Source organism: Lepidochelys kempii, chromosome 11 (genome assembly GCF_965140265.1).
Source record: "Lepidochelys kempii isolate rLepKem1 chromosome 11, rLepKem1.hap2, whole genome shotgun sequence".
NCBI lineage: Eukaryota > Metazoa > Chordata > Testudines > Cheloniidae > Lepidochelys > Lepidochelys kempii.
In genome coordinates this window covers 56138693-56155516 of record NC_133266.1, presented here as the reverse complement: position 1 = coordinate 56155516, position 16824 = coordinate 56138693, and the positions used below count along the sequence as shown (strand labels likewise).

At 39.7% G+C, this 16824-nt stretch overlaps 1 protein-coding gene across 6 annotated transcripts in view; it reads left to right on the top strand.

Moving 5' to 3' along the window:
* The window catches only part of HECW2 (HECT, C2 and WW domain containing E3 ubiquitin protein ligase 2), a 265113-nt gene that overhangs the window by 214132 nt on the left and 34157 nt on the right, over window positions 1-16824 (top strand). For 5 of the 6 annotated variants that reach the window (XM_073306249.1, XM_073306251.1, XM_073306253.1 and 2 more), the window contains 3 exons: window positions 878-1001; window positions 6823-6906; window positions 11401-11510. In XM_073306249.1, the coding sequence (XP_073162350.1) occupies window positions 878-1001; window positions 6823-6906; window positions 11401-11510 (318 nt within the window). The remainder of the gene's footprint in view (window positions 1-877; window positions 1002-6822; window positions 6907-11400; window positions 11511-16824) is intronic. The other variant, XM_073306250.1, reaches the window with a different exon arrangement.

Sequence of the window (16824 nt, the reverse complement as noted above, 5' to 3'; positions counted from 1 at the left end):
ATAAAGGCATATGATAATAGTAGAATATTTCTTGCCAGATAAAACTATTTGAAGGTAGGACAAATTGACATACCAACATTGACAGTGTCCTTATGAATTTGTTGTTGATCATTTTATTCCTTTCTCATTCTAATGTTAAAAGGAAGAGGAATAAAATCTGTGAAGCTTTGAGTCTTTCTTGAAAGCAAAAATAAGGAAATTCACCATTAAGGCAGAAGAGCTGGCCAATACACTTGTCATTGTGTACCATAAGGGTTTAGAATCACAGTACCTAGGCAAAGTGGCATGAGTTAAGGCTGGTATGGAAGCCTAGATTTTCAGCCTTGTGTGAAGATACTACTTTTGTGAGACTATATCAGATCCTTAATATGAGTAAAACAGATAATTATTTTTCAGAATAGTGGAGGCAAGGAGAGGAGAAAGCAAAACAAAAATACCCACACATTAATGTGCAGCCAATAAGAAGCACATGCAATTTACTATTAAGCAGTGAGCTTATGTTTTCACCTGGTCCTGTAAGTCTAAGAAATAAAGAAGTATAGAAAATAAGGCCCCGTACACTTTATTCATGTGGTTATATGTTCCAGGTTGGCGTGAGCTGAGGGTGTATGTGATGAAATATTATAATACTCTGAATTCTTCAGAAAGGCACATTAACATCTGATGATGTTTTAATCTAAAATTTTATTCATAATAAAGTGGGCCATGTATATCCAAATTCAAAAACCAGCACTAGCCTTTAGGCTAAAAATGTAATGAAAAGATCATATTAATGTAGTAAATAAAAAGATTATGAATATAAAGACATAATTCCATTATCATTATTATTCAGAAGTTATAAAAATATAATGCTGTTTTTCAATGCACCTGTTTGCAGTAAGCTGTTTTCGGTTGCCACTTACAGCCTACAACGACAAGATTGTCGCATTTCTGCGACAGCCCAATATCTTTGAAATTCTACAAGAGCGTCAACCAGATCTTACCAGGAATCATTCACTCAGGTAATGATGTTGATTCTGTTCTCCAGCTTTACTTTCAACTGACTGTCCCATTTCAGAACAGACCATCAATTCGTATTCTTTTTTTCTGGCAAAGTTTGCAGTATTAAAAAAAAAAAGGGGGGGGGGCAATATTGCTTGCTCGATGTCTATTGGTCATTTATAAACTTAAACCCTCTCCTTCCTCTCTTCCCTCCCCCCCCCCCAAAAAATCCCCCAAACCTTGTGTAATTTCAGCGTAATCAAAGAACTGCAGGAAACATTCCTTTAATGTGCTGTTATATAGTGCCTTGGACCTTTGCAATAGTGCAGTTACGCTCTTTCAGGAACTTGCACACATGCATCCAGCCTGTCGGTTGCAAGGCCATAAATAGCGCACTTTAGTCTCTTCTCCATGTCTTCTCATTTGGTTCTCTGCTCAGCTCCTCAGCCATCCTCAGGTGGTGCCCAAGTAGGGCAAGTTTTCCCACGCTAGGGAGGGATGCAGGGGAAAGAAAAGGAATAGTGGAAGCAGGTGAAACTGCATGACCCTGGATCTGTCCTTCTTCCTTCCCTTCCCCACTGCAAATGTGGCCATGGGCACCTCTGCAAACCACAGCTCCTCAAAAGGTACCTGGCTCCTCCCCCTGTTCTTAAACTGCAGCTTGACAAGCTGGTCTTATCTTCTCTTCTCCCTTAGCACTCTTCCTAACCACGTTAGTGCATGTGGCCTGGCTCCCGGAGCCACCAATGAACTCTGCCATCGCCAGCAACACGTAGCCTTGGGCAACCAAGGAAGTGGAAAGAGAGTGTGTGCATGTGAATAATAATTTTCAGTGAGGAACAGGGAAGAAGAGAATAATGAAAACAAAAAGGGATGGGATGAGCAAACCCATGCTAGGCAGGTAGGCAGGGGAGAAAGTGAGCATAGATGGACAACTCAGGGTGCTAGGCGTGGAGCAAGGGGAATGGGAGCTGGAAGAGTAGGATGCCAGCCTGCCATTCCATTACAAAGACAAAGTATCTCGGGGGGGAAAGAGGGTTGGAGCTACTGACGTAGGATATCTCCAGAAGTCACAGAATCTCACCAACAGGCAGGCAGGCAAGATGTGGCCATTGGTGGTCCATGGTTGTGAAGCATTCAGTTAGAAAGGCGTTCATTGGGGCCCTGCTCATCTTCCTTGATATATATTGTAGGGTTCTTCCTAAACCTAGAGTTGGCCCTGCATTTTTGGATAAGTTCAATCAGCAATATCCATTTAGCATGTTTAGAGTTGCACAGATGGTTTAGGAACAGACCAGTATAGTTCTTGCACAACCGCAAGAGATACATAGTATATTATCAAAGATGCTTTATAATATTATATGATGATTATGGTATTATATATCACAGGTAGAATATAACTGATACAGGGTGAAATTCACCCCGTGCAGAGGGTCAACACAAAGCCACTAAGTCTTTCCTATACACGTACTTAATTTTAAGAGCATGAGTAGTCCTGTTGATGTCATTGGGATTACTGACATGCGTAAATTAAGCAGGTAGTTAATTACTTTGCTGAACGGAAGTCAAAGGGTTTAGCACATTGCAGGATGGAGCTTTAAATCCCTCATAAATATGCTGGACTTGTCTTATGCTGTCTTAAGTCTTATGCTGACCCTTTACACAGGAGTGAATTTCACCCTTAGGGTATATCTCTTTCGTAATTAAGTATATGTTGCTTAGCTGTAAAACTAACTTGCTGTTAACATGGGAATTAGAAATTGGTGTTCAAATGTATGTTTCCAGAACTGTCTTGGAGACACTACTGTTGAAAAATGTGTGAGTTCATTGCTGCACATCTGTCATTATGGTAGTTAGGAAGATTTTGATCTCACTGTGCACTGTGGCTCCCAATGCAGTGCTCTCACTTCCCAGAGTCAGAGTCTCACGTGTTCTAACAGTCTGATCAGGATGTGCTGGCTCAAGAGCTCGCAACTACTTACCTGCCTCCTTTTCTGTGCCGCGATACACAGGGTGTGACTGCACCGCGGTTAGAGGCGTGACTGCAGCACGTGTAGCTGAAGTAACTGGCAGTGAAGCCGCAGCAGCACAAGGCTGTACGCTTGAGTGGCTGGCCTGTGCTGCTGCCCGTGCTGCCGTAGCTTCACTGTTGTTGTTGTTGTTGGAGCTAGCTAGATCAAGCTAGCTCCGGTATGTTTGCACATGCAGTGGTCAAACCTCTGATTGTAATGTAGACTTGCTCTTAGTGACCCTGCATGCCCTGCAAGTTCTCAGAGCTCAGTCAGCTATCCTGCTTTGCAGTTTCCCTGAGCTTCATGTCCCAACAAGTAGACTGATGACTGATTTATCCTCTGAGTAAGTCCTGGTTGACAACCCTGAAATCAACTACCAACAGAATTCACACTTTCTAGAAAATTGAGGGGAGGAGGAAAATCAAAGCAGATCTCAGCCTGTCGAAGTATTCCCTGTTTGTACCCATATTGTTATGCAGAAGGCTTGTCTCATTTTAATTGTGTTCAACATGTGAACAAGCCAATCCATCAGGTAATAAAATAAAACCAACTTCTGGTTTTTTCCCCTGAGGTTCTTGGCTTCAGTTACTCCAATAGCAACAGCCCCAGTGTCAATTTTCTTAATTTCTGCCCTGTTATACTCAGTTTGCAAATCAGAAGATGTTCAAAAGATTGTTGACGCTATCATCAGATTTTACTACTTCTAGTATCTTGGTTCCCGGATCATAGTATCAGAGCAAGCTCGCCACGGGGACCTTGTCAGGATCAGTTAGTTCACAGCTTAAAATTACAGACCAAGGGTAAAAAAGGTGTTAGTATGTGCCAGTAGATAGGATCCATTACTCAGTAGGTACAGTTTGTCCCTGCAGTAACTAGACTGAAGAAATGTGTCTGTCTCTCTTACCTGCCTTAGTAGAGGGATGGAGGATTTTATTGAATAGAGGAGCATGATGCTTTGTTCAGTATAGTTGGTTTGAGAGTGGGTACACTGTATGGCCAGATCTTTGCTCTCGCTCCTTGGAGTTATGATGCTTGGTTAAGAATTAGTTGCCTTCCTTTGGCCCCTAGCCCCTACTCCCACATTCTTTAAAACTGCATCTCACACAGTTTTTATAGGACTGACGCTTCCATCACATCGCTGTGTATCTTTTATAATGATGCTGCTACCCGTTTTCCTAGTTAGCTTTTAGGGCCCTGATTCAGCAAGATACTTGAGCATGTGCCTAATTTGAAGCATGTGACACTGAGTAGTGCCATTGAAGTCACCTAAAGTTAGGCACATGCCTAATTACCTTGCTGAATTAAGGCCTATTGGGGAAGATGATTAATAGTGTGCGTATGACCAGTATGCACTCCTCCTATGACTCTGTTGTATTTGTTTGTTCTATTATCAAAGGTGCATGTTAAGTTTAAATTATTATGGAAGTTTAAAAATAAATCCTATCTTGGATTACCTTTTTGTTTTAATACACGTGCACACAGTTGGACAGTATGTGAAGAACTGAGCATGTTGTTATTGACATTCACTTCTCCATAGCTAGGGATTATAAATTACTTCCAGTTGTACAGCAGCTCTTTTCTGGATTGGCTGGACTCTCTCTCTGACCCTTATGGGGCGGGGCAGGCCATTACTGGGCTTTCTCTGGTATTTCCCTAGTACTCGTGCAGGGCTAGAACTGCTTTTTATGTATTTTCCCTGTCTTTGCTTTAGTTGGGGCTTTTGATGAGGAGTTTTGGGCCAACTCATGTATGTCAGTAGTAGGAGGCAACAGCTCTTGTGGTTTGAATTTCTTCTCTTTCTCTGTGGCTTTTAATTTGTTTGTTTGTGTCTGAAATGTGTGGGTTTACTGCTGGAAAGTTTGTACTGTTATTTTTCTGAGGAAGTGATAGTTTCTGGAGGGATTTTTTGTTGCTTGCAAAAGGTACAGCAGTTTTGTTTTTAAACACGTACGCTTGCTTGCTTGCTTGCTCGGACATCCCAGCCCCATTGAAGTCAATGGCAAAGTTCCTATTCCCAGGAGGGCCACGATTTCATCCTTCTTTACATACATTTCTGACCTGACTTCTAGTGCTGCTATTGCTATGGCTTCATCTTGTTTCCCCTTCTCTGCGTCTCCAATGCTCTCATCTTCCTTTCTGATTGCCTCACCGTATCCCTTTATCAGCTTTTTGCTTCTCTTCCTTCCCATTTCTGGTCATGTGAACACTACTTCATTCTCTTTCCTACCACCTCCCCACTAGCTCCTCTCACCTTTCCTCCCTGCCCTCATATATCCTACGCTCCCAGGTGTGTTTTCTTTTCTTTCTCCTCTGCCTTGCTCCTCATCACCTTCAGATGTTATACAGGTTCCCATGCCCCATATTCTTGTCCTCCCATCCTCAATCCCGTCTCCTTTCCTGGCATTCCATATTTAAAGCACCTAACTTTGTTCCCGTCCTTTTTTTCTTTTCCCCTCCTTCTCAACAGCTGTGTTCGTTCTCTCTGTGCCATTTTTAGCCCCCTTGTCTGCCGCCCTTTATTTTCTTTGCCTTCACTTAAATCTGGCTGTCTCCTTGTGACTTTCTGTAGCCATCCTCTGACAGATTCACAGAGTCACCTTTCCCCTTCTCCTTCCAACAGCTTCTTCTCTTTTTGAGGTCCATCTAGCCACCTTTTACTACTGTTCAAGCTGTTGTCATCTTCCATCCTGCCTCAGTTGTTTTCTTTGGGCCTCATGCCTAATTCTGAACAATTTCAGCTTTTGTCTTGATGATCCCTCCATCTTCCTGCTGAAATCTCTGCCCTTGTTTCTTCCTGTTGTCGCTCCCCAGTTCCTTTGATCTATAGCGTCTCTTCCACCACAGCCCCAAAAGTGGCTATGTAGCTAAGGTTGCTGGAGATGTGCAGAATCAGCATATCCCATCAATAGCTTGGTGCAAACTAAATCACCCACTCTCGAGGAGAGGCCAGTGGTGAACTCTTACCCCAGAGTACAACAGATTTCACTGATATAGAGAGGTGTAACTTCTGAAGCTGGTTCAAGGTCTTGTTCTCCTGACTCTGTTGCAGTTAAGTAACACACAGACTTCACTCACCCACCCCCAAATAATTGTTTTTTGTTCAAAGGCATTCATCTGAGGACTTTAATCAGCGTACAGCTTAAAAATCACCAGCATTGCACAGTGTTGGGCATGCATAGAATCCAGAATAGTGACTGACTTGAATTGGGAGGTTGGGGAGGGAAGTGTGCGGGGCTGGGGGGTAGGGGAGGGCTGGGAGGAAGAGAAAGGTGCATGCATACACACAGCAGAAAGCCTTTCTGGAAGATCTGTAAGTGCAGTGTTGTACATAAAAGCTACCTTAAAAAGCACGAATGGTCTGTAATAGACAGCTTGAATTTGTACTAAAAAATGAAGGGGAGAGGAAAGGAGTTGGAGAGTACTACTTTAAGCAGTTCACTTTCAGAATAGCAATGTCCTCCCACAGGGCTCTGTCTGCTGCTTTGAATTCAGGGCCACAACTTATATTAACTTGAGGGATTGATTTTTATTGGTTGGATGGCTGTGTTACCTGAAGCAGCCTGAGCATCTTACAGATGAGGGCAACAGGAGAATCATTCTTCTGAACAAATTAGGTTGGTTTTTCTTTTTTCTTTTTTTTTTGGGGGGGGGTTGTAAGATTCTATTGCTCACATGGACATGGTGTGGCAGGGAGAAAAATGGTGTCTGAAATAGAGAGGCATAACCCAGAGGTCTACTGGGTATACCCAGCATTTTTTCTTGTTGCCGTGGTGTACATTGGTGCCTTATTTGCAAAAGATGTCTTGGAACTCTTCCTTTGCTTAAACAGGGAGAAGATCCAGTTTATCCGAACAGAGGGAACACCTGGACTAGTGCGTCTATCCAGTGATGCAGACCTTGTCATGTTACTAAGGTAGGTAGCAGTGCTTCATAATGGATGGTTGGGAATATGCTGTGAGCAGCTGGGGAAGTGCCTTTCTGTGTATTGTGTGTACTGACAGGGTGACCTAAATGTCTCCCCTTCAGTTCTCAGAATTGCAGCTGGGGGAGCTGCAGCAGAGGATTCAGACTCTTGATTTTCCCAGTGCTGAGATTCCAGATGTCGGTTATTAGTAGGGAGATCACATTTTTCATAGTGGTGCGGAAAAATGATTATCCCTGCGGGAAGGAGGGGGTAAAAGAGTACAGTACTGCAAGTAGAATTTAAACCTAATTACAGTCCAAGCTACTATATGATTCTCTTGCAAGGAAAAGAATAAATGGGCTTGTCCTGATTGCCCTAAATTTTTCAGTTATAGTCATTGTTAGAAGGACAGAGATTTATATAGATCAGTACAGTTTGAAAGTCCCTGCTCTGTGCTCCTTCAAGTATATTTTCTGTTTACCTCTGTGATTTGCAAGTATCATGTTTTTGGAAGTTAGCACTTGATATGCTTCCGTTATTTTAGCTGAACACCACACTGTATCTTTCAACTATGCTGACAGTTTTTGCTCACTTTGTTGATGGGATGATTGATTATTGCTTTTTAGGAGTGAGGAACTGTCCCTTTAATGTATCCCACTTCAGCATTGGTTCAGAAAAGAGAGACCAGGTAGGAGAGGTAATATCTTTTATTGGACTAACTCTGTTGGTGACAGGTTTCAGAGTAGCAGCTGTGTTAGTCTGTATTCACAAAAAGAAAAGGAGTATTTGTGGCACCTTAGACACTAACAAATTTATTTGAGCATAAGCTTTCGTGAGCTACAGCATCTGATGAAGTGAGCTGTAGCTCACGAAAGCTTATGCTCAAATAAATTTGTTGGTCTCTAATGTGCCACAAGTACTCCTTTTCTTTCTGTTGGTGAGAGAGACAAAATTTCAAGCTTACAAAGAGCTCTTCTTTAGGTCTTCAGACCTGTGTAAACTTGAAAGCTTGTCTCTCTCACGAACAAAAGTTAGTCCGATAAAAGCTATTACCTCACACATCTTCTCTCTCTAATCCTTGGACCAATATGGCTACAACACTGCATACCCAGAAAAACAGGCAGCTGATAGTAGCGTCTTTCTTATGTCCGACACATGGTATGCTCATTCAGGGTGTAAGTGTGATAGATTTTTCCCTGAAAAACAGTTTTTTCTCTAATATATCTGTAGAAAAAAGTTTTACATTTAATGTTAAAAATAGTCTAAATTATGAAGTGTTGGCATTAATATAATTATTATTTGGGGTGACATTGCATGAACATAATGGTCCCTTTCGGCCTTAAAATCTGTGAATTAATTAAAAGCTATTAACATTTTAGTCTGAAACTGTGCTGATGTTGTTTAAAGAAAAAATAAAAAGAATAGAAGACAAAATTGTAGGTTTTTTTTATTGGTATATAATACATGAAGAGGTCACACGTTTTACAGAGAAAACTGAACCTCAATTTCTATTTCTATTTTAAATAGACATGATATAAATCATTTTGTCATTGCTGCTTGAATGTATTTTTCTGTTAATCTGTAAATTCTGCTCATACCGAAGACTCCAAGTAATTCTTATAATGGAAATACAATAATTTGATACTATAATTGATATCTCTCTTTCGTGGAAAACTCATAATTTAAAAAATTCAAAAAGACAAAGAGCACCCCCACAAAAATGTACAAAACCAAATATCTGATTTTTCAGATTTCTATTTACTTAACACACTTACTTCTTAAAATCAATTGTTTACAATGATTTTCTCTTAATTTAACTATTAATAGATTTGATCTGTGATTAGCCCTCTTTTCAGTCCTAATAATAATCATTGTACTCAGGAAATAAATTATTGAATACATGATTTCTGTGTTTCTATTGGTTCCCAAGAGCCTCAGTGGTGTACCTGGGAACTCACTAAGCTGTGTTGAGTTATTTGGTAAGCTATAGGGTGATAGTAAATATTGATGTAAAAGCAGAGATGGGGTTGTTTAAAACAGTAATTTAGTGTGTGTGCCTGATTTCTCATTTTAGAGTTAAACAGGAAAAAAAAATATAAAATGTTCTAGCAGGAGCAATGCATCCTTGTCTTCAATGCATTCAAAATGTGGGAATTTTCTTACTGCTGGAGAACTTTACGCAAATTTTAAAATGTTTTCTCCCACGCATCAATAAAACTCAAATTTCAGCTGAATATAAACACCTTTTTATATAGGGAATGAAGGTGCCTTAGTTAAAATAGCCTGAGAATAACTGATGTAACACAAAAAGAAAAGGATTACTTGTGGCACCTTAGAGACTAACAAATTTATTTGAAATTTGTTTGTCTCTAAGGTGCCACAAGTACTCCTTTTCTTTTTGCGAATACAGACTAACATGGCAGCTACTCTGAAACCTGATGTAACAGAATATTCTGTTTCAGAGATGGGGTTCCTAGGAGGAGATAATTTGCACTCTGAGCTTGTAAACATACCATTAGGCTATATGCTATGCAGTTCTAGTTTTATCTTGTTAATTTAAACACAAATCAGGTTCTTAATTTATTCTCAGATTGAACCAGTTTTTTCAGATTTTATTCACATTTGAAGACCATAGTTCAACTTTTCTCTGTGAAAAAACATATTATATACTGCAGATGATTTTTTAGGAGTGCAAAAATGTCAGTAAATATCTGTTCCAAAACCCCCCAAACCATTCACAAAGAACTATTGCGGGTATCTGTAATGAACAGATTTGACATGAAATCCGTTTTATTTTAACCAGTTAGATTACTATATCACTCAGAAATGAGAGAACCACAAGACAATGATGTATTTGTACAGCCTAACAATTGAAAATAAAGATGGTCATTTAACTAGTCGATTCAATGTGTATATGTTGTGATAACATCCAACAGCTATGCTATTTCATATTTTATTTTATATATGTATTATGTTAAAATATTATAAACATGCCTGCTTTGGATGTTATGGTCTTATCAAATTGGAAAAAATCAATGAGATTTAGGGTTATGCAAACATTCCATACATGGTCTATGAATTAGGGCTATCAATTAATTACAGTTAACGTAAGCGATTAGCTGCCGTTTTCACCACACTGTTAAACAATAATAGAATACCTGTTTAAATTTATTATAAATATTTTTTGGATGTTTTTTATGTTTTCAAATATATTGATTGCAGTTACAACACCGAATACAAAGTGTACAGTGCTCCCTTTATATTCTTATTTTAGATTAAGAATATTTGCACTGTAAAAATGATAAACAAAAGAAATAGTATTTTTCAGTTCACCTCAGACAAGTACTGTAGTGCAGTCTCTTTATCGTGAAAGTGCAACTTACAAATGTAGAATTATTTTTTTACATAACTGCACTCAAAAACAGAACAATGTAAAACTTTAGAGTCTACAAATTCACTCAGTCCTACTTCTTGTTCAGCCAATTGCTAAGACAGACAAGTTTCTTTACATTTGCAGGAGACAATGCTACCACCTTCTTATTTACAATGTCACCTGAAAGTGAGAACAGGCATTGTTGTAGCTGTTGTTGTAAGGTATTTACTTGCCAGATATTCTAAATATTCATATGCCCCTTCAGACTTTGACCACCATTCCAGACGACATGCTTCCATGCTGAATTAAAATTAGTATTCCATTATTGTTTAACAATGCAATTAAAAATCTGATTAATCACAGCTTTTTTTTTAATCTTGCAGTTAATTGTGATTATTTTTAATTGTTTGGCAGCCATACTATGAACTATTAAATGGTATCTAAATTATAGATTATTTCAATGTTTCTGGCTGTGAAAGTTACACTGTACTTTCCCGAAAACATTTTAAAATCATAGAAAAATAGGTGAGGCATACTGAAGCCTAACCTGGTGAAACTCTATATGATACTTTTTTCTCTGTATATGACGTGTTAAGTAAGAGTAAATGAAGCATTAATTCCTAATAGACTAAAGAGTATATTGTTCAATTCACTAAGTCAATTCGCACATGATTGATTACACCAGAAGTTCAGAGTATTTGGCTCTGTTCTTTATGTACAATATTACAAATTTTTGTATAGGAAAGTGCCGTGAATGTTAATGGTGTGTTGGCAGGGAAAATGTATAAGCAAAAGTATAAAACAATGTAACTTTTAAAGGGTCCATTAAATACGTGGACCTTAGTTTTGAAAACAAGTACACGTCATCACACTGAGATGTCACACACAAAACTAAAACTGTGACTTCCCAGTCACTTGCAAGATTCCAGTCCTTGTTCTACAGAGATAACATTGAAAGAAGGGCAACAAAAGCCTCCTTTTTTGCATTCTGAGCATGTGCACGGGAGACAGGTGAGTGACTTTCTAAAAACCAGACTGGCTTTGAAGGCCACATTATTGCTAGAAAGTAGAACGTATCCTTGGCTCAGATAAACATCTTCTGCCTTCTCCTGTTTGCTCCTTTTTACCAGTTTGTTCGAAGAAGAAATAATGTCATACGTGCCGCCACATGCCTTACTTCATCCCAGTTATTGCCAGTCCCCAAGAGGTTCTCCAGTATCCTCACCTCAGAACTCTCCAGGTAAATTTTGTTGAAGTTTACAGTGGGATCTTTAGGGAGCAATTCCAGATACTTAGTGTGCACCAAATAAGATCAGGGAATAAGAGTTTTGTCATTGACTTCACCGAGACCAGGATTTTACCCTCTGAACAAAAGCAGTAAAGGAATTCTTGGCTGTCGGATACTTTTTGTGTAATTACTTCGTTACATTGACAGCTTTAATTCTGCATGATGTTTCTCAGAAGAGCCCTTTTTGTAAGACATGAAAGTCTTTCCAGATGATGAGGTCATAGACAGTGAGATGATGAGAATCCACTGTAGTCCAACAGATTTTGAAGTTACACAACAAAAGTAGACAAATAATGTAAATGTAACCTTATTATTTACTCTCCAATTCTGAAGCATGTAGTCTCATTTTCATATGCAGTAGGAACATATAGCTCTATATATGGGGTTTATTTTCTTTGATTTTTGCTCTTTAGTCTGTAAATAATGCCTAAATGACTTGTATTTATTGGAAGTCGTAGCACTGCTGATTTGCTTGCAGAGGTTTATTTGATGGATTCTTGACAGGCTACACTGTCTTGGTGGCCTTTTGAAATAAGTTGGTGTTTTCAGTCCAGTTCTGGTAGGGTTCCTCATCACAAAATCACACTTCCACCAGAGCATTTTCACCAGAGTAGTTAAGGATTGAGGTCCTGATCCAGCAACGCACTTAAACCCAGGCTTCACCTCAAGCACGTGAGTACTCCCATTGACTTCACAACACAAATGAGGAAACTAAAATACCCCATCACCCTGAGAGATGATCTTTCCAGTTCAAGGTCTTGGAAAGTGTCCTGTAGCTTGCCCTGGCACTGCCCATGCAGTACAAAATCTATAGAACAGACTGTGGGGAAGTCAGTATAGCATCTTTCCTGAGCGCTAAGATTTACTTTTAAAACATTGTTTGAAACATATTTTTGAAAAGAAAAATTGAAAAAAATTAATTGGTGATATTCTTGTTCTTAAAGGGGAAATACTATTCAGATAGGTCTGCTTCTTATTTTCTTGCAAGGCATGGGAAGTTTACTTAATACTGCTGGAAATTTTTTTTCAATGGGTTTGGGGATTCTCTTTGCAAACAAATTGAAATAAAACAGTTGTATGGCAGCCTCGTACCATAGGCCTACTATTAACCAGGATAACCTTTTCAAAAGACCTGACATAGGCTCTTAAGTGCCTGAATCACCTTTGAAAATGGGACTTAGGCACTTATAAACCTAAGTACCATTGATTAGCAATGGGAATTAGGCAGCTAAGTCATTTTAGCACTTCTGAAAATTTTACTCCTACTGCACATAGGACACAGTGGCCTAGTAACTGCTGTAATCCCCCAAAGGATTAGTTTCATCACAATACTATAATAATCTCATTATAGTATTGTAGTAATCCTGCTGTCGTTATTAATTTACATTTTGCTTCATATAATTACATCCCAGTTTCCTTGAGATCAGAGCGCTGTTGTTTCAGCAGAACTAAGGCCTAATCCCATTTCTGATTCGAGCAAACCAGCGTGATGAGGCATGAACCTCTCAAACTGGAAACTTGCCTTGGGCTCACAATGAGATTTGACAATAAAAAAAAAATGTGTTCAAACTCCAGAACTTGTGCTTTGTTTCAGACTGGTAAAACTTGTTTCTAACTGACTTGAAAGGTTGGGGGTTGGACTAGATGACCTTCTGGGGTCCCTTCCAACCCTGATATTCTATGAAAGGGTCCACGCTGGGGCACCAAAGTCTAGAGGGCTGAGGAATAAGGGGGAGTGACAACAGTTATACAAAGTCAGACTGCTGTCACTTACCATGTGTTTAAGAGTGTGCGTACTGCAACTCAAGCCTGCTGCTGCACAATGATCTTTTTAAACCACCAGCTGCACGTTTGCCGTCATGTCGCCCATTATAGTCTCATCTGCCACTCCAGGATGTTAGGGCAGAAACACTCTGGCGAGAGGAATGGATATCTGGTATAATCCCCAACCAGTCCCTCGTCGCCAACCCCACAATTTGCCCACCTGGTTTTGACCTGCCCCATCGCCAGTGGTCCCTGTTGAACAGGTTCTGCTCCGGGCAAGGTCTCTGTGCAGCCAACCAGTATTGCTGGGGCCTTCATGACAGTCTACACCACTGAAGATGCCATCGCTTGGCTAGACGACTGTGCACACGCTAAATAAATCTGTCTGCAGACACACACTTTAGAATATGTGACAATATCTGTGCATGTTTAAATAGTGATTAATAATTTAGTTAATTCAGACTAAATTATTTCAAATGTAGCAAAGCCTATTTTCTCCTCCGAGGTCCACATACAGCAGTTTGATGTTTTCAAATATAGCTGGTATTATTTTATTGGAAAGGAATAGTGATAGATAAGTAAAAGGAAAAATGTGGGCTGAGACAAGACCACACCTGGAAAATTCAAGCCTGTAAGAAAGGTTATCAGAATGTTGTGTTTTTGTAGTCTTGCACTCAGCCCAACAGAACTAATAATCCATGCCCCATTCTCACAAGCTTGGGGTAGCATATGTGTGTCCTGAAAGTCAAAAGACTGGATTCTGTGAGACCCAAGGGGGACTCTTCAATGAAAACATCCTGCTACCACTGCCCTTCCAGCAGGGTGCTGTCAGTCTGAGCTCTTCAGCCTATCTCAGTGGTGGCGTGCTGCGAGGGGAAAGGTGATCTCTAAAACAGCAAGGGTCTGAAGCATTTGCCTTTTGTAGCTCAAACCAATACCTTGAACTTATGTGGAATGCAGTCAGAAGCCAGTCCTGGTCACAGATCATGGTCATAAAGTTCTCCCTGTAAGCAGTTTTGCTAACCCAGCAGGCTGTTGCATGCTGCACTATCTGAAGGTTCCAGGTGGTCATGAAATGTGATTCATTTCACTCTTGATATGGATTTTGTTGCCACAGAACAAATGCTACCACTCTCCAGTGTTTAATTTGTAATGAAAGGGATGCCAGGGCTCGAGCAGTTTTTTTCTACTTTCATAACTGATGCGGCAAGCCAGAGGTGACAGGGCTATGAACTCCCAAGCCCGGAGGTGCTGGGGCACAGCCCTGGCAAGCCCTGGCACAAATTTAAGTGCTGGATCTCTCCATACAATCCATGAACTGGGCTGGGGGGGCATAATAGGTGTAAAATAAGTTAGCTTCTCTTGAGGAGGTCCTTCTCGTCAGATTCTGTTGTTTTAATAAAATCTTCTTCTAAGAGGATTCCTAAAAGGTTTGTGCTTTGGATAAGGCCCCCTAACCTTCCAACAGACCTGTTAGTGGGTCCTAATCTGCCCTGATAGAGCTGGATGTACAAAATCTGTTTGTTGCCAAAACAAAAAAAAGTGATGTGGTCAAACTGGAAATCTTTGACGTGCCTTGGGGAGAGATGGGTACGGAGTTGTAGTGTCCGAACAAAGGTCCTTTGAGGTATTTGGCTTCCTCAGAATACGCAAAGATAGGACACCTCAAGAGTGCTGTAGGGAGAAGAGAGTATCTTGAAGAAAGGAGCAGTGCATGCTCTCAAAAATGCCTGCTGCTGCTGCTGGTAACTAGCAGGCACACTAAAGTCCGGTCATGCTCCCATTTTAACTTGTCCCTCCCACCTTAGGGCTGTGCAGTGTGACAGGCTACATTTGTATCTATGTCACTATAGTTAAATTCCAATTATCCACATTATTTGTATTTAATATTAAATGTGTTTTCTCTTTATTCAAAGCTTTGGCTGTATCCTGAGAATTTGGATAATCAGAGTTTACCTGTACAGTACTCAGCTTTGGCAAAAGGGCACTAACGATATAGAGGCTGCTCTTACATCCCTATTTCTCACTCTATTCCATGCCATGCACCTGTGAAGGGCAAGGCAGCAGTTTAAGCTGAGTTTTTCATGACTGTTTTGATAACGACTCTCTTCTGAACAGCAGTGAAATATACATCCACAGCTAGTGTTGCTGTTATTGCCTACATTTGTGGCAGCTACTATTTGTGTAGAAACTATTTCTTGTCGTTTGTTAAGAAGAAAGAAAAAATGAACATCCATATACACGCACCTTATTGCTGCTGCAAACTTGGCAGTCTTTTATGATCAAAAGGGATTCTATCCTCACAGTTCTCATTTCTGAAGTGGGTCCACCAAAACACCCTGGTGAAGGTCCTGATTCAGCAAAGTATATAAAGCACCTGTTTAAGCTGAAACACATAATTATTGCCATCCCTATCCAGAAAAGCACTAAACACATAATTTCTTTCCTGAATTAAGACCTAAATATTGAAATGTGAAGATTTCAGATTCATTTTTCTTAGTTACAATTTCTGTTCTAACAAACACAAAAAGATAAATAGAAAACACATTGAATTGGCCTATCAGTCATTTGGTTTTGTGGATGGAGCCCTATGACTTTTTAAAGAGAAATCTTTGAAACAGGTAGTCATTTCTACTGGGGCTCTGTGTGTTTTGTATTGCCAAACTGGCTGCTCTGTACAGCAAGGGGGTGATCTTTTTTAATTCCTTTTTAATTTCTTGCAGTGACACTAATCAGGCTGATCTTACTGGCTTTGCTGTGAATGTGATGTTTAACTTCATAGGAATTGATTAATATCCCTGTATCCTAAAATGTAGTGGTGTCAAATTAGAAGAAGATTTCTGAATGCAGAGGATACAATTATAATAGGGATCAAGTCAGTGTTTTGATCAGTAACCTCAGTTACAGATCTCTTCAGCTACTGTGCTCTTCCATTAAAGGACACAAATAGTCATGAAATTACTCTCTCTATCTCTTTTGGACAATGTAATCTGTTTGAGACTTCAGCATGATTACCCATATCATTTGTATTTTTTGTAGCCCTCTCCCTCCCCTAACACTTTTGGTTCACAAGGTGGAAGTAATTGCTATAATTGCCCAGGAATTTCTTAGCATTTGCAGTGAGAGTTTGTCATGTGCTGACAGAATAATTTCTTGATAGTTTTTGAACCATGAAGCAATATGTTACCAGTTTTATTTACCATGATGTATCTCTTAGCAAAAGTTTCCTTTGGGGGCTGTTACCACAATGCAGATGAAAGTGTGGGTTTGTCACATTCTTTGGTGAACTCATAATTGTACCTCCCTCCACCCACATCAAAATAACCTCCAAATAAACAAATGATGTGGAAGACATCAGTTAATGTACTGTATATATTTAAATGGCTACATATTTTAGAGTATTCAGCAGAAATGTCCAGTAGGAAGCACCTGGAATACTCATTAAAATATGAACAGCTACAGCAGGTTCAATTGATGTGTATGGTTTAGTTTTCCAGAGATG